General features: G+C 32.6%; 3 protein-coding genes across 3 annotated transcripts; 2 read left to right on the top strand and 1 right to left on the bottom strand.

The window, feature by feature from the left end:
* LOC18587157 (mitotic spindle checkpoint protein BUBR1) lies at positions 1,654 to 5,465 on the top strand. Its single transcript, XM_018128692.1, has 11 exons — positions 1,654 to 1,931; positions 2,044 to 2,103; positions 2,404 to 2,548; positions 2,781 to 2,938; positions 3,505 to 3,586; positions 3,670 to 3,736; positions 3,819 to 3,873; positions 4,294 to 4,459; positions 4,570 to 4,652; positions 4,948 to 5,025; positions 5,136 to 5,465. The coding sequence occupies exons 1-11, from the start codon at positions 1,759 to 1,761 to the stop codon at positions 5,197 to 5,199; spliced, it is 1,131 nt and encodes a 376-aa protein (XP_017984181.1). The 5' UTR covers positions 1,654 to 1,758; the 3' UTR covers positions 5,200 to 5,465.
* LOC18587156 (transcription factor iws1) lies at positions 13,865 to 14,920 on the top strand. The gene has a single exon (XM_018128881.1). The coding sequence runs from the start codon at positions 13,865 to 13,867 to the stop codon at positions 14,918 to 14,920; it is 1,056 nt and encodes a 351-aa protein (XP_017984370.1).
* LOC18587155 (NADH dehydrogenase [ubiquinone] 1 alpha subcomplex subunit 6) lies at positions 15,589 to 18,611 on the bottom strand. The gene is made up of 2 exons (XM_018128549.1): positions 18,217 to 18,611; positions 15,589 to 16,019 (listed from the first exon to the last, which is right to left on the bottom strand). The coding sequence occupies exons 1-2, from the start codon at positions 18,427 to 18,429 to the stop codon at positions 15,834 to 15,836; spliced, it is 399 nt and encodes a 132-aa protein (XP_017984038.1). The 5' UTR covers positions 18,430 to 18,611; the 3' UTR covers positions 15,589 to 15,833.

Below are 18,975 nucleotides of genomic sequence, written 5' to 3'. Positions count from 1 at the left end.
AAAATTACCATTTTGCCCCCGATATGGTAAAATTACCGTTTTGCCCCTATACTCCAAAAATATCCAGAATTGATTATTTCTCACTCGTCAAACTCCAATTATGTTCTAAATAATCTAAATAATTAATCTTGATTAAAATTTCCAGTTTTATCCTTAAATGACAAAATGATCATTTTGTCTCTAATCGGTCAATTCTCCATATTGACTCTAAATTGGACCTCGAATTTCGAATCATTGTTTTGAGAAATCTTTAGACTGTGAAATTTGAAATTTCATCTTAAAATTCTTATTTTAATTAGTTCGAGGTATAAATCAACTTAGTTGTACTTTTAAGTACAATACCGACTTTTACCTATTTTACCGAGATATTCTAGTACGCAGGCATGATGTCAACTATATGTTTGACCTGACAGATAATTTAGGGCTGGGCTTGACACCAAGATAACAGAAACAAACATTTTTTATTGGTAATAACTTGATCCCTTTTGTTACATTGGAGGTTCTGATTAATTTCTTAATTAAAATGCATGTGGAATTTGAATGTTTTTCCATTTGATCAATCATTTGATTAATTGCCTAGTGAGAAAAGAAACAATTTTTGAGAGAATCTTATCACACAACAGGATTTATATTATCTAATCGTTTAAGAATTCATTTCCTTATCATTCTTTAAATATATATAGTACTCAATTTGACCCAATTCAACAAGTTTTTTCATAAATGAAGAGATTAATTGAACTTAGGAACATTAAAAATAACACGAACTATAGTTCACATTTTAGTTTTATTTTTCTTTATTTTCCACCAAGTTTAATTCTTATTTTATTGTTTAAATGAGATAAGTTGATATTAATTTATATTTTTTACTATTAATCTCATCCAAAAAAAAATATAAGAGATGTATTTAAGAAAATGCCATACCACAAATAGTGTATGTGAAATTATTTTTTTTATTTTCTACTACCAAAACTTGCAGTATATATTTGGACCATATCAAAATTTTGGACTATTTGTACCACAAGGTGGACTAACCAAGCCAATATAAGTTTGAAATTGATGTCACCATAACTAGTTTTTCCTTTTCTTGGGGTAGTGCTCTCCTTTTTTCAAAGAAAATTAATACCTTTTTACTCAAAAAAAAAAAAATCACAGCATTATAATATCAATTAATTGATCTTGTTATTTTGTTAACATCACTTACTTCTTGTTTTTTATACTATAAAATATTACCTACTTATATTATGAATTTATTGGCTAATACGTAAATAAGCTCTTGAATTATATAAAAAAAATTAATTTAATTCTTATCCTTTTATTACGTTTAAATAAGTTTTTAAATTTTTATTTTGAATGAAATAAATCTTTCACGCTAATTACTTTAACATTTTAATTTGACGAAAGATAGCATGACATCAAAAATTATTGATTGTATCATTGTCAACAATTAGTGAGAGGGACTCGTTTGATTCAAAATAAAAATTTAAAATTTATTTAAATATAATAAATATTAAAAATTAAATTAACTTTCTGAATTTAATTTGAAGATTTATTTGAATATTTAATTTATAATTTAGTAATGAAAGTGGTCCAACCAAATAGGCAATTTTATTTTATTCCAAAACGCAATTCCCACGGAACGGCTGCTTTCCCAGGAGCCGTTGTATCAGTTCAAAATTTGAATTATCTGTCTCCTCCTTTCTGGCTCTTTCCCTTTTCTCTAAACCCACCAAGAAGAAACAGAACAGTAGCAGCCAAGCCATGGATCCAGAGACAGAGTTCCTTACATCGAAGCGAGAAACCAGCAACGAATGGGAACTCTTTAAAGAAAACGTAAGACCCTTGAAGAGAGGCCGCAATGTTGACCTCTTAAACCATGCTCTCAAAGCTCACACCAACGATCAAGTCAGGAAATCTCTCCTCGAAAACCGAAGGTTCCTTCCCAAATCTTTATCCTTTATCTTGTTGTTTCTTTTTAATCTCTTTCTTTTTTATATTTGACCCATTTTCTTAACTGGGTATTTCTTTTTTCTCTTGAAACTTTAGGAGATTGATTGAGGCAATTGATGAATATAAAGGAGAAGATCCTCTCCAGCCTTGGCTTGAGTAAGTACTCTTTTCAATACATAGCTATTTGAATCTTGAGTATTCTAGTTGGATGGAAATAACTTGGGTTTTGGGTAATTAAAATTTAAAAATTTGTTTTTGTGATTAACGAAATGCATGGTGTCACATTTACATTTTAACTGTTTGCTTATATTTAATCAAATATGATTTTGGTTTTCAATAGTAACATCGAAGGAGCAAATAGAGTTGATTTAATAGTTTCGTTAGGGTGTTATTGTTCAAAATTAGAGATGGTTAATGGGTTTAATGACTTATTGTCTGTTTTATACTGGGTTAAAGTTGTATCAAGTGGGTACAAGAGGCATTCCCACCTGGTGGAGACTTCTCAGGACTGGTATTGATATATGAGCAATGCGTCCGTGCGTTCTGGCATTCAGATCGTTACAAGGATGATCTCCGCTACGTCAAAGTTTGGTTGGAATATGTGAGTTTTTTCACCTTATTTCCTTCTTAATTGATCATCTTATACAGATGACAAAGTTTAAAATGTCTTTCATATATGCTTGTCACATGTCCCTTTAATGGTAAGTATGCTACTAATCATGTTAAATGAACACATGGCGAGCATACAAACCTCAATAATTTTTCCTTTTATCTGCTTTCAAACTGTTGGATCAATATTTGTGAGGTTGATGTCAATGGAAATTGTATTGCAGGCTGAGCATTGTAGTGATGCTGAGGTCATTTACAATTTTCTTGATGCAAATGATATTGGGAAGACACATTCAGCATACTATATGGCATATGCTTTGCATATGGAATCCAAGTCTAAAATGAAAGCAGCAAATGATATATTCAATCTTGGGATAGCCAGGTAAATGCTATCTCCGATATTTAATTTGATGAAAGAGCTAGGATGGTTTTTTATTTTGATCTTATTCAACAAATACTGCAATGCATTCCATTTTATGGGGGCATAAAACTGATATAAATAGAATGCCATGAAGTGCACATCTAAGAAATTTATGTTAAAATAAGTTATCATATCGTCCTAACTTGAATCCCCAATTGAGCAGCATTCAACAAACTGATAAATGTGCTGCTGCATCCATTTGATTAATTTGCTTTGGAAAGCCAATAGATACTCAGTAATTGCCCCAAAGGTTGAACAGATTAAGTGTCTATTCCAACTAAGCAAATTTGTTCTTGACAAAAGAATGCTGCTCAATCCATTTGATTAATTTGCTTTGAAAAGCCAATAGATACTAGGTATAGGCCCCAAAGGTTGAACATATTAAGTGTCTATTCTGACAGAGCAAAATTTTTCTTGACAAGAGACCACATGCTTCTTGTAAAAATTCATAATCTTTGATCCATTTATGCTTATTTTGAATTTAATTTAAATGCTTGTTGATCTAATTAAGCTTCTTGCAATTTTAGTAATGCTCAACCAATACAGAAGTTGAGGGATGCGTACAAGAAATTTCTTGCACGCTTAATGAGGAGGCCTAAAGCTAATGAGGTATGTACTGATATGTCATGTGATTTGATTTTTTTTTACTGAACTTTTGGTTCTATTTATCATCTAACTATTCCAAACTATAGGAGGCATTAAAGGAAGATGACTTACCAGTCCGAAGTTTTGGAACTGTCCTGACCAGGGGTGAAAATCGTAAGTTTCATTGCTGTTCTTTGCAAGTTTTCCATCTAAAAACCTTCCTCAACGTATTAAGTAACAGTTCCTATTATTGCAGAAAGGCAGACCAGCAAGAGTTTTGACCATGGCAGTAATAAGTTGAAGCCAGATCAGTAAGCAAACGAACAATTTGTTCTTTTAAGTTTAAGCTCTTGTCTTTCTTTGCTTCATCTTAACCAGGAAACTTGTGTTTTTGTCATGTTTATTTTAACTTAAAGGATTGATTAGGGGCACGTCTAGATAACACCAGTCAGCACTCCCTTTCTGCAGCGGTTATCAATTCTTGTAGCAATAACTGCATTTTCTTTGCTGTTTTTTCTTCTTTCTGAAATGAACAGATGGTGTTATAACTTGTCTAATACGTAGCATCATGTGGTTATTATACGTTTAGACAAGTTTTTTCTGATATGTAGCATTATATGGTTATTATACATCTTCTGTACAAGTTCTTCAGGATGCTCATCTGTCTATAAATTTTGGTCCACTCATAAGTTTCTGATGTAACTTACTCTTTTTTATTGGTTTTCTTATAGGGTGCATCGGACTCCATTTTCTATTTACAATGACACAAACTTGGATGTCATGACGGGTCATCACTCTAAGCCAAAGACTGATTCAACCTCTTGGCACACTCTTGGAGCTAGAGCTCAGAGAAACAAAGAAAATAATGCAATGCCTGCCAAGTGGACATCATACAAGGTTCCCTCCAACTCTAAAACATTTTTGTTTTTTGCTATTGGGTAATGTATTGTTTGTTGAAATTATTCTGCAAATGACATTGAACCACACAAAATTCTCACTTCTCTCAGATTCCACAGAGACCTCTGCCAAGAACTATGGGGTCTGCTGCAAGTGCTCATATTGAAGTGTTTGTTGACGAGGAATGTGCAGAGTAAGTAACACATAGTATTCCACAGTTATAACTTTTAAACATGCTTTAAAGAGTCACCTATGTCTTGCACCATACGAAACGTATACCCTTTTTGATCTTTCCTGAGTAACTGAAGTTATCAGTCACCAGTAACTGCAGTTGTGAATCACTGGTTTTGTTAGAATCATTTGGAGGTGAATTATTTGTTCAACATGACGGTCTCTTGTCGTCAAGCTAGTGATCTGTTGTACGGTTTTCAATTTTTGTATCAGTGCCTCTAAATTTTCCTACTTTCTTATCACATTGTTTTGACCAGAAAGCCAGAAGTGCATGACAAGAAGGAAAGAGCTTCAAGTCTGCAGCTGAGAGAGTTGGATGGCCGAAACATAAAGAAGTAAGATAACTAACGCCTAAACAAAAGGACTACAAAGTACTTTTGAGATTAATAGCCAATGATGCCTAAACAAAAGATGACTAATTAGCAAACTCAAAATCTCTGTGCAGGGAAACCGAGTTGCTTAGGGAGAATCCATTGCGCAATTTCCCTTCAAACAGCCTACCTAGATGATTTTACAGCACTAATCGTGCTTCTTGAGGTGTTGTATCATTTCATGTTAGGATCAGCTTTTATCTCCAAAGCCTGATCCATGATGTCAATGTTGTACTATGTTTTCCAATTGTTGTTGGCTCTTTTATTTCATTTTATTTTTCTCACGATTTGATAAATTGTTAGAGGCTATGCTTGTATTTGCTAGTGAAATCCTCTTGTGGACATGGTGGCTGAATGATTAATCTTGTGAGTTATTGAAGATCCATATCCTTTTCCCCAGTTAATCCATTTCCTTTTCCACAAATTTCAGAGGTTGTCGAACAATGTGAGAAAATTGCTAAATCTCCCTCTGAATTTACTGAATATGTCCTAAAAGCACTCAATTTATTGACACACCAATCTCTTCAAATCTTAAACCCCAAATAATTTTATCGACACACCAATTTTCTGAACTAGTTTCAACATCGTTAGGAGAAGAGGTCCATTTAACTGCATTCATGGAATTGGATTCAATAATCAGATTGAAAGAATTAAGCCAAGAGGAGGCAGCAAACAGGAGAAAGGCACCCCCATCCGACGGATTTGGAGAACTGCAGCATAACCCTGCCATTGAAGTTCCTTAAAATCCACCAATGCCCTAATCACCCGGACAGCCACGAGTCACACCATCGACGTTGAACTTTAACAGCTGATCTCTCATTTAGAACAAGCCAACATAGCATTTCCTAATCTTATTCGTAATCTAATTCTAACTAGCTAACAATATTATAGTATAACTCTAAAATATTATTCGAACATGTAGTGGAGCTGAGAAAAGTTGAGAGGAAAACCAGAGAAAGGAAGAGAAATTGTGATTCTCATTGACTAAATCAGTTATTACAATGATATTTATATAAATTAGTTTTCACAGGAAAATTTTGCAAATTAGTTTCGAAGATTGATATTCGATAAAATTATTTAAAATTTAAGATTTGAAGATTTGAAGAGATTTGTGTGTCAATAAATTAGCGAGTGCTTTTGCGGCTTACTCAGAAAAATTAATTCAAAGAGAGATTTAGCAATTTTCTCTCTGTCTCACATTGCTCAAAAACCTCTAAACTTGTGCACGGTAATTGCAGCACAGACTAACTGGGGGAAAAGGAAATGGATCTTCAATAACTCACAAGATTTAATCATTCAGCCACCATGTCCATAAGAGGATTTCACTAGTATACACAAGCATAGCTTCTAACAATTTGTTGATAGCATGAATCAGGCTTTGAAGATAAAAGCTGGTCCAAGGTTTTGAGTTTGCTAACTAGTCATCTTTTGTTTAGGCATAATTGGCTATTAATCTCACAGGTGATTTGTAGTCTTTTCGTTTAGGCCTTAATTATCTTACATTTTTTATATGTTTCGGCCATCCAAACTCTTTTATCAGCTGCAGAATTGAAGCTCTTTCCTTTTCATCATGCACGTTTGGCTTTCTGGTATAAGCAACATGATGACAAAGTATGGAGTGGTATTGAATTTGATGATGTCAATGATGGAAAGATTATTGTACAAGTACATAATAATAGTAACATTCTTAGATGTCTCATCATCAAATTCAATGTTTCAACATTACATCGATACAGTCAAATACAATGTCAACATTGATAATGACAAAATTTTATCACCATTAATGATTGGACTGACATTGTTAATTTCGGAAAATATAAAGACTTAATTTTTAAAAATTATTATACATGAATTAAAACAAAACCTTGACAAAATATAAGGACTAGTAGCATAATTTGTCCTAAATTATTTTATTGTAAAAGATAAAGAAATTAATGAATTGAACTAATCTTTCATCTTTTACCTTCTAATTAAATTCTTATAAAATACTATTGTAAAAGGTCTTTTCAAGTTTTGACAAAGCCAATATAGCATTGCAACTGAGTAACGAGATGATGTAAAGAGAGTAAAGAAGACGATTTAAGCAGGTCAAAGATGGAGTGGTTGTTAAAAAATATGAGAAATAAGAAATAGGAAGAATGGAACAAATTTGGCTTTGATGCATGAAGAGAAAAAATTTGACATTAATGCAAGAAGACCATCAAAATTATTTAGATCAAATATAAAATTTAATATTAGAAAGGTTAATTTCAACTAGCTATGTTATCATCTTACTTATTTATGTTAAATTATTAGGACTTATACTTATTCTTAGTCTCTCCTATGATTATAATTATCATAGTTTAAATTTTAACTTGATTACAATTTTTTTTTTACTCATTTTACACTACTTTGTTGTATATTTTTATTTTTATTCTTACGTATTTATGTTAATATTTAAAAATGACTAATTTTTTCTTTCTATGTTAACATTTTATTTATTTGTTGGAATCATTAGTTTCACTTGAAAATAATTGCTAACTGTTTTTGAGATATACGAATTACTTAAAACTCTTTTAACAAAGAAAATCTAAATGGTGAATTTTTGTATTTTACGATAAATATTATGCTTATTTATCATTATTTTTACATATTTAGGTTAAAATTTTAAAAAACTTGATTTCAACTTATATTGACATTATGGTGAAGAACTTTACTTCGAATGTGTCGTGAGGTTGTGCATGCTAATATTTGGGGTGACAATTATTTGAAAATAGTCTTTCCATTTTCTTGATGGTGGCGAAATCTCCAAGTAATCAATTTGCTACTATTTTAAGGGTATGGAAGAGCTGAGCAACATTATTGGCCAATCGTCAATGCCTTGTTCAAGACTTGAACAGCAAGGATGAAAACACCTTTGATTTCCTAGAGAATTTCTATAGAAGCAACTACTTTTAACATTCAATTTTTATGGGCATCTCTTGGGGTTTTGCTTTTGACTTTGGACTTCCTTGATAATAATGTACCTAGAATTATTTTCGAGTCTTTCTGTTGGGTTAAATTCCATTGTATTTATTCTTAATATAGATGTCCAATCTTAACTAACTATTATTTCTTGAAGTATTATACAATCGAATAGGAACAAGTATAGAACAATTATTTCATATGTTATGCTACAGAATAAGAACAAATATGAAACAAGTATTTCATATGGAGAAGTGAAAGTAACTCAGAACAAGTGATAAGGTTCATAAGTTATCTTCAAGTTTGGAATGTTCTAGAAAGTTTGGTTTGGTGGCTTAGATATGGAGATAATTTAGAGAACTTCCTCTTAACCTTTTCTTGAAGAACATGTGCTTTACCATTTTCTTTCTTTCTTCCTTAAGAGTAAACATGGTGCACTATCAAATGTCATTACTCCGCTATCTAAAACTAACGCCCACCACCCACCTACAAGGTCATTCTCTTAATATCCCATAAGCCATTTTTCAATGTGTTCTTCCATGATAAACATGTTTTCTTATGATTGAGCTTCATATCCAATAAGTCATTTTTTAACGTGCATTTTTATGACATGCACATTCTTCATGATTGAACGTGTTCTCTCAACTACTCCTAAAAAAGTACTCATGTTCAGTATAAATATAATAGCCTTGGAGGTAGGAGGACGAGGAGAAAGAATCAAAATTCAATAGAGATTATTCTCAAAATTTTCTAAAAAGCTCTTCCAACTATTCTCTCTACTCAACTCTTCTCACCCTCCATTGCTTTCTCTATTCCTGCCACCAATGCATTTACACTTCAAGGACTATTTCAGTCTTCCTCTCTACCACCTCTAGCGCATTTCATTTCATTTATTACACTAGGTCTTCTCTCCTTAGCAAAAGAATCCTCTACACTTAGTATTTATTCTTATTCACTTCATGGCATGTCACGCCCTTAACTTGAGGCATAACAAACACCACACACTTGTAAAATATAATCCTATAGACATACAAGACATGAAAACATATATCTTGTATAAATAACTAAATAAGTAAAAATATTTAGTAATATAATGGTTTGCTAAGATTATGATACGAGTTATTTAGTTAGAGTTGTCAAATAAAAGTATTACTTAGTTAGATTATAATATTTTAAAGTTATAGTGTAATATTATTAATTAGTTAATTAGAGTTAGATTATGAATAAGATTAAGATTAACCTTTTATATATATATAAGTTTTATCAATATGCAACTTAGATTTCTCTTCTTCTTAGTTTTTCTAATATGATATCAGAGTCACCTTTAAAGCTTCCTGTGAAGCCTTGGAAGCTAACAACTACCCCTAGCTCTTAGTTGTTGGCAATCGTTGTTTTGCACACCCCAAGTTATTGGTTATTAGCAATCGTTGTTTCACATGCCCCTAGTTTTTGTCTCATGTTCCTGTTGTCCATGCAATGACGTCTTGACACGTTTGCTACCACATCATTCAACTCATGCCGTATATCGTCACGCCACTCATGTCGTGTTTTGTCACGTTATTCAACTCATGTCATGTTTTACCATGCCATTCAACTGTTTATGCTATGTTTTGCCACATCATTCACCACATCATTTACATGTTCAATCGCGTCGCAACCTCTAATTGATTTCAAGAGCACTTTTAACTGTTTATCTTAGTTTATCTTAGTTTTCAACCTTAAGTTGGCATGTCCCACCCCATCTTGAGTTTGAGAGGGAATGTTAAGACTGTGTTACAAGTTATTTAGTTAGAGTTATAATACAATAGTATTATTTAGTTAGATTAAAATATTTATTAAATAATAAAGGAAGAATAGAAAATAGAAGCTGTTGTATATGTTATTTATATTAATTGAATAGTTTTCATTTTACTATTTTCATTTACTGCGATCATTTTACCATAAATCAGTAATTTGTTTAGTTACTTGGTTAGTTAGTGTAGCTGTTAGTTTAGTTGCTTCCTATTGGTTAATCAAGTGTATATAAATACCATTATAATAACTAATTTAGTCAATGAGAATCACAATTTCTCTTCCTTTCTCTAGTTTTCCTCTCAACTTTTCTCAGCTCCACTACATGTTCGAACATGGTATTAAAGCTACTCAAGGTTAGGGTTCTTGAATATTTCGATTAATCTTGAGATTATTTTGTGTTTCTCTTGCTGGTTGCTTGAATCTTGTTTAGTAGTGGAAAGCTAGTTTGTAATTGTGTAAAACTTGTTGAATCAATGGCGGAATCAACAGTTTCTAAATCAACCTTATCACTTGTTGAAGATCCTCAATCTTCTTATTTTCTTCATCACTCTGATCATCCAGGATCAGTAGTGATTACTCCTAAGCTTAGTACAATCACTTATGTACCTTGGAGCAAGTATTTTCTTTTAGCCATTTCAATTAGAAATAAGATAAGTTTTCTAAATGGAACCATTGCAAACCAACTTCAACGGATCCTCTATTTGCATCATGGACTAAGTGCAACAATCTGATTGTTGCGTGGTTGTTAGAATCAATTACTTCATCAGCGGCTTCAACCATTTTTTACAATGGAATTTGCAATAGAGATATGGAACACTTTACAGTAGAATTTTTCTCAACTTGATGACACAAGAATCTGTAATTTGCAGTATTCTCTTAATAATGTCACTCAAGGTAATAAGTCAGTGGATTCACACTTATATTAAATCATAAAGGAAGAATAGAAGATAAAAGCTGCAGATAGAAGCTGTTGTATATGTTATTTATATTAGCTGTATAATTAATTGTATAGTTTTCATTTTATTGTTTTCGTTTATTGTGGTCATTTTACTATAAGTCAGTAACTTGTTTAGTGAGTTGGTTGGTTAGCTTAGCTGTTAGTTTAGCTACTTCCTATTGGTCAGGTAAGTTTATAGAAATTATTAACTCAAAGGTCTCGTATTTGACTTTTAAAGGAAAAAAAGTTTAGATTTTTTTTGTGTATAAAAAAGTTCCAATGACTTTTCATGTATATAAAAAATATTTTATTTAAATTCTTTTATGAACTAAGAGAATTAATAAATGGATGACAAAATCAAACTCCTACCTTGCAATTGAAATTTTTGTGGTAAATCACATTTTATGCATGTATGAATAAAAGTCATGCTTTGCATTCCCAACCAACATGGGCACAGCTCTCACATGCTTGCCCATCATGATATTCCTCTTGATTGTCTTAAATAAATATATACTAATTTGTCAAAATTTTCAAAATGATTATATTAAAGCATTTGTTTTAAAATCAAATGCATATAATTTTCTTAGCAACTTCAGATATTGAAATACAATCTAATTTTCAAATTCTTGTGGTAGTTTCTTTTAGATTTAAGATATTGGAGAAAATTTAAATTTATTACTATGCAAATGTGGTGTTTGTATTGAGTTTTATCACTTTCCTCAAAGGGAAGCGTGATTGGTCAATGTTGAATGAGAAGACGAGCAGGATTTCAAGAAGGTTAAGAAACCAAAAATAAAGGTGATCTTTTAAAGGGATTGCAACCAAGTTCGAAAACCAAGAATAAGGGTGATCTTCAAGAAAGCTCTCTTGGGAGAAGAAGCAAGATCAGCCCTGTAATTTTGCAAGAGAAAGACTTTCCCAAGGATGAGCCAGTATTGAACGAGAGGATGTTGATAGATTGCAACCAAGTTCAAAAACCTAGAATAAGGGTGATCTTCAAAAGGGCTCCCCTGATTGAAGAAAGCATGATTGGCCCTAAGATTGTGCAAGAGAAAGACGATGAGCCAATGTTGAATGAGAAGAAAAGAAATAATTGCATTGAAGTGAAGCAGAGAAAACCTTGGGAAAAGAAAGCATGATCGACCTTGAGATTGTGCAAGAGAAATGATGATGAGCCAGTGTTGAATGAGGAAAATTTACATGCCAAGAACTATTGTTCCTAATGGAGTGCTAGAGGGGTAAATAGTACAAAAATTTTGAAAAACTTTCAAATGATTTAAAACGGAGAGTTTAAAACTTGTTAAGGCTAAAATACACCAAGTAAAGAAAGGTTAAAGAAAAATGAATAAAACACAAGTATTTATAGTGGTTCGGTCCCTTTGACCTATATCCACTATCTTGATTTCTCAATCAAGGATTTTCAACCCAACTTCACTAAACCAGTGAAATTGATAACTTATACCAAGCTTTTACAAAGTGAGATTCTAATCCAAGCTCAAAACCCTTACAAGATTCCCTAAGCTTAGCCTACCCCTTAGAGTGTCTCTCACACTTTAATTAAACAAAAAATACAAAGAAAATGGAGAAAAAGATTAACATACAATGTGTGAGAACAAAGATAAATTTACATAAAATTTCATGTAGAATGAGCAAAAAATGTCATAATCATCATGAGATAAATTATGATGATTATAAATGTTAAAAGTAAACTTTATTAAAATATTAATATAAACATATTCACCAAAAAAATATTAATATAAACATATGAGAGAACAATTAAAATAAAAGTATGTAATAGTTATCATAAAATAGGTAAAAGTGTTACAATCAACATAAAGTAAATTATAATGATTATAAATGAATTAAGAGGTAAGAATAAGTATAGGTTGATTATAATTTAACGTAAATAACTAAAATGAAATGTAAAATTGACATGAGCTTCCTAAAATTTATTGTAAATGTGTAATAACATAGTAGAAAAAGTAATATCATTTATTGTAGAATATAAAAACTTAATGTTAATTTTTTGTAAAACATTTTAAAATAACTTGTATCCTTCAAACTAGCTACAAAGAAATTTTTACACAAAAACTATAATTTCATGCAATTGAAAAAAGCTAATGCTTAAAGAAATAATATTTTTTACTTTTTAACGTAAACGTGTGAAATATGTAAAATCTAACAGAAAATGAATAAAAAGTATCATAATCAATTTAAAATAAATTATAATGATTTTAAATGTTTGGAACGTGAGAATAAGTATAATCTGATTGTAGTTTAACATAATAAGTAAGATGCACCATAAAGTTCAAAATGTATAAAAATAAAAGTAAAAATTTATCTTATTTATCTTAAAAGAGAAAAATCCAATATTTATTTTTTTATAAAAATTTTGAAATAGTTTGTAACCCTCAATTTAATTAATGTTGTTTAAGTAAAATTTTTGTTTGATTGTTTTCAACAGGATCGGAAGGGTTTTTCTTTTTTTTTTTTTTGTTGATGTGATTGGGGTTGGATATTCCAGTGTTAAGATGAGGCAATGATTTTGTGATGCTATCTGCCATTATGGACATAAATAGCACCTTAAAATCAAGCTCTGTTGTCCTTTTTGTATTCCCAGGGAACTCATTATTCCCTGTTTCAGCAATCAAACTTTCTTAATTTGAAACATTTTTCTGTGAATTTGTAAACGAGCCTAAAGGCTTCCAATTACATAGCAATTGAAAAAAATGATGAAATAATACAAAATTCAGCACATCACATTATCTGATATTTAATCCACCCATCCATATACCTATGTTTTCTATTCAAATGTTTTTAGAAGTAATGAAAAATTAATATGTACGATTAAATATACCTTAATATTGTTCATAAATATTTACAATTTAATTAATATTGTTTAGGTCCTCCACAATATTGGTTTATACATATAAATATATGGCAGTTGGCAGTGCTCAGGAAATTGCCAAGTTAGAACTGAATTTCAATTAGTATTAGGATTTGTATACATTAATGAAGTAGGAAAAGCCATGCATATATAAATGCAACTCAAACTAAAATCAAATAACAGTTGATAGCTAAAGGAAAAGGATTGTGATCACCTAAGGCATTGCTAACGTACTGAGTCTTATGGATTCTAACCAAGTTCGGAGACAAAAGCGAAGGGCTTCTGAGAGGTCGAAGGATGTGAAGGAGATGTGGGAATTTCTTACGTCTGATCAGAACAATCAACAAACCCATTCTGATAATGTTAAGCAAACAAAATATGAAGTCGATGTCGAGATTGAGGAGATGTTCGATAGGGTTAAGAGAAGGAAGAAGATGGAGGAGAAAAGTCCTCGGGAAACAGCATTGCTTGCTGAGAAAGTAATGGCTATGCTCGAGGTTGCTGCTGAAGATGATGCTGAACTTATCCGACAGGAGAAACCTGCCATAAACAAGATACAAATGCTGCCTCTTCTTCTCGACTTTCTATCCAAGAGAAAACTTCAAGGAGAATTCTTGGATCATGGAGTTTTAAGCCTGTTGAAGAATTGGCTTGAACCTCTTCCTGATGGAAGCTTACCCAATGCGACACTTCGCGCTGCAATTTTGAATATGCTGACTCAGGTGTTGCCTATTGATATAGAGCGAGAAGATCGAAGGGAACAACTGAAGAAGAGTGGACTTGGAAAAGTCATTATGTTTCTGTCAAAATCAGATGAGGAAATCACTGCCAACAAAAGACTTGCAAAGGATTTAATTGAACATTGGAGTCGAACTATATTCAGCAAGAGTGTACAGTTCTCGGACTTGAGATATATAGAAGAAAATATGGCTGTTCCTTTCAGGAAGCCATCTTTGAAAAAACCTGAGAAGCAACAAGCGCCATTAACAATGGAGCCAGTCAGGGTGGCTGATTTTGATTTGGAGTTGGATTTGAGGATTACCAAGGCCAGTGATGATAAATCATCTTCAAGCCAGCAGCGTGCTTCACGCCCAGAGGCAACTCCATCTGTTTATCTGGTGCGTCCTCAATCTAATTTCAATCCGCACATTGTTAAAAGTTATCGCAGACAACAAGTGAAAGGAGACAGGCGTGCAAGGATAGAGGAGAGGTTGAAGAGGTTGAAAAGATCAAATAAGAAGCCTTTGCAAACCGCAAAACTTGGTGCTCAGGGTCGTGGGATCTTCACTTACCTCTGAATCTGATGTTAATTGTTTTTTAGCACTTGTAATTAATTAACTAGTCATGGTGGTTTGGGTAAAGTGATGTGTCTGTTCTGCAAGCTGAGGGAGGGTCAAGTTGGACCTCATTTTTTATGGCTTGCTTTGCTTGTTTTGGGTACCCTTTCTCTATGTAAAATATTTTTTTTAGTTCTAGAATAAGAAAAGTTTTTATTCATATCAATCCTATATAAAATTTTGGTTAATATATATGTTTCAGATGCTTTAAATTTGCGGTGCTTATGTTCAAACAATCCTTGGAATCCCCTTGTTTATATGTCAAGTAGAACATTGCTTGCACATGTTATTCATTTTCAAGGAATTCAACTCTGAAGCTGCTGCTCTGCCCATTAAATCTTTTATAAGCTTTTGTTTTATGCGTTTCCAAGGTTTGTGATACTTTTGTTTTATGCCCATTAAACGACGTGATTTTGTTCATTAGCCAGTGAGAGTATATATGTGAGGCAGAACTTCATTCAATATTTCAGCTAAGCAGTTGGTACCCTGCTGGCCAGCATGAAATGAAATCACCCTTTGTGCCAAATTTTGCTTATGCTTATTGTAAAATGTGAATTATTCACAGCCAAAAGCCTTGAAAATTAATACACAGACTCATAGACTACATTGTCCAGTTATGAAGAAAGCAATAACAGAAATATAAGACACGATTCTGATAAGCTTAATTTACCAGAGTTCGAGCAACATTTCTGGGAGTTGTGAAAACCAACAGCCAGTGAAAGGACATTTCATTGTTTTCCAGGAAGTGAACAGGAATAAATATGATCGAATTTAACCCAACAGAATGGTTCGGAAACAGTTCTAGGTACATTATTATCAAGGAAGTCCAGAGTCAAAGGCAAAATCCCAAAAGGTGTCCACAAAAATTGCATGTTCAAAAGTAGTTGCTTTTATAGAAATTCTTCAGGAAATCAGACATGCCTTCATCCTTGGTGTTCAAATCCTGAACAAGCCCTTGACGACCCACTACATACTGGCCAATAATGTGGTGCCGTTGCTTTGCATGCTCCACAATGTTGTTCAGTTCTTCCATACCCTTAAAGAGCAGCATATCAATTACCTGCAGATTTAACTACTATCAAGATGATGAAAAGAGTATTTTCAAATTACAGTCACCCAAATATAGCATGTACAACCTCATAACTCATTCAAAGCAAAGAAATGAGTTTGTAGAAGACCAGTTCATAAGCAGAAAATAAAAATAAATTAAGGCTATACACCAATTTATCAAACAAAAAAACCCATATAACACCATAATACAACTCTATTGCCGTCCAATTATCATAAAGAACAAAGCGGCTCTGTCAAAATCACTAGAATGCAATATCGAGTTATCAACAAGGGAGCAAAAGACAAAACGCATCAACTATTTTAAAGTGCTCCTAGGAAATAATCAAATATCCACCAATAAGGCTCCTCAAATGGACACAATCTAGCTTTAAGTCAATACCTCTTTAAGGTAGATACATTTCCTCAAGTATGCTGAAAATATCAAATCTACAGGTAGCAAATGAGATAACAGAAATGCTACCCACGAAATTAATGCAGAGGGTTATATTCCATGATGGAACATGAATACAAAACATGCAATATTGTTTATCTACGACTAAAGAGTTTATTAATTAATTTCCTTCAACAGGGAACACCAAAATAAGCTTCCATAGCCTCCATCTGTACAGTTTCCATCACCAACTAACCAAATGACCATTTGGATCAGCCGAAAGATCACAATATACCATATATGGCCCCAGGACCATTTGCCAAAACTATAACATTAACAGAAGACTTCAACATGGGGAATACAACAGGCTGGGAACTTTCTCTATAACAAACCTAAATCCCAAGCCTCTTGAAGATTGGAAACACTCTTTGCAACAAGCTACCAAGATTTAGACATCGAAGCAATTTACAACAAGTGCAGATACTCGATAGCAGTGATAGAGCTTTTGCTATGGTAAATTATAAACTTTATTATGTCTCTGAAATTTGAAGGACTAAGCAATGAAGAGCTGCTTCCAGGAAAACTCAGAGGAGAAAACACTGAACCATGCTGACAAGATATAAGGTACTTCTCAACTGCTCATGAAACCTTTTAATTCCAGATTAATCCAAACAATCCCATTCAACAAAATCATCAGCTTGTTCCAAAGTAACCTTCAACCCTCTACCATCAATAAAACTCTAATACCATCAACTATATAATCAGCTTCTCCAAAGAAACCCGTGATACTGTGTATCTACTACTAGTGAGTTTGATTGATCAATATCCATAATAGAGAACACCAAAATAAGCTTTGAACCTCATTCCTAAGGTAAAAACAATAATTTCCATGCAGCACAAACTCTATCCCACCAAACCAAACGATCATTTTGATCTGCACTAAATCACACCACTCTAACATTAACAGCTGCAGGATCATCTGGCTTGAGTAAAAGTGTTATTGAAGACTTGAAGATGGGAAAAAACAAGAGGCTAGGACCTTAGCTTTCTCTATACTATTACCACCCATAGAAGGCACTCCTAACTGAAAATGCACTGTGGGAAGACAACATCAACAGACACTCAAAAGAAACTTATGCTGTTTCATTCCCAATATAATAGCAGCGTAGAGCTCTTGCTAGAGTACATCATAAAATGTACCAAATCTCAGAAGAAATCCTTCATGAAGCACTCGAAAAAAAAATACTGGAACAAACTTAACAGTCCAAGGTACTTAACTGTTCATGAAGCTATTGAAGTCCCAGATAAATCCAAATAATCCTTTTAAACAAAACCATCAGCTTTCTCCAAAGCAATCTTCAGTCTTTATCAATCTACTATCAATAGAACTCTTATAACTTCACTTCCCCGTTTTCTTCTTGATCGGAGGAGAGGACAACAAAGCAACACATGCAATAAATTTGCTTCTAGAGCATAATTTAGCATTCCCATTCAATCAAGGGATTGAAATCGAAACATACGTCCCCAATTCAATAACATAGTAAAATCCCAACTTTTCCCCTCATAATCCCACATCAACCAAGCATAGCTTAGCTCAAATTTCCATAGGATTATCGTCATTATTTTCCATTATTTTCGCTTCGCTTCTTACTAAAATGCAAGCAATAAAAATATGTTCCCAAACGACTTAAACCGAAGAAAATCAAAGTCCCCCAAATTTGACATATCGAAGTATTCCACCACAAAAAATTAAATTAAATAAAATATAAATAAAAGAAAAATAACAGGGATCTAATATAGAGAGAGGGGAATCGACCTTAGGGTTAGTAACATGGGAGTTTTTACGGATCTCGGAGGCGACGGTGGAACGGAGCTGGGAGGCCGTTACGACGTCGTCAAGGTTATAGATGTCCATAATAGCCGGTATTGATCTGCAAGCTGATCTGAAGAAATCGAACACCCGACCCTTTGCTTCTTCCAAACTCACTGAGTTGGACGGTACCTTCACGCTCCTCAAAGTGAACGCCATATGGGTAGTCTGAGTTCAAGCTCGACTCGTTCAGTGACTCTGAGTCAGAGGGTGGGAGGGATAATGGGAAGGAAATGAACGCACCTACTGTCAATGGGGAGACTCCAGAAACCCAAAACGTTGTCGCTTGTTTCAGTAAACCTGTCCTTGGATCGACTAGCGGCTTTAGCCGGGCTCAAGGGAGGAGCTAGCCTAATTTTATTGAAGGGGTTAAATATAGTTGAATAAGAATTAAAAATTTTAAAAAATTAATATGTTAAATTTAATTAATGATAAAAATATTAATAATTAAAATATAAAATTAAATATAAAATTATAATTTGTAAAATATAAATAGTTAAAAATGATATATAAGATTAATGATTTTTTTTATATAATCAAAATTATTCAAATACTATTTATTCAAGATAATTTCATTTAAACTAAAATAAAACGTAAAGCATATAAAAAAATTATATTCAAGTTAATTTCTTCTTATATAGTTAGGATTAATAAAAAAAATAATATATTAATAAAATTTTAAGTAATAATGTAACACTACAACTT

The sequence above is a fragment of the Theobroma cacao genome, chromosome 10 (assembly GCF_000208745.1).
Source record: "Theobroma cacao cultivar B97-61/B2 chromosome 10, Criollo_cocoa_genome_V2, whole genome shotgun sequence".
Lineage (NCBI taxonomy): Eukaryota > Viridiplantae > Streptophyta > Magnoliopsida > Malvales > Malvaceae > Theobroma > Theobroma cacao.
This window is presented reverse-complemented; position numbering and strand designations above follow the sequence as displayed.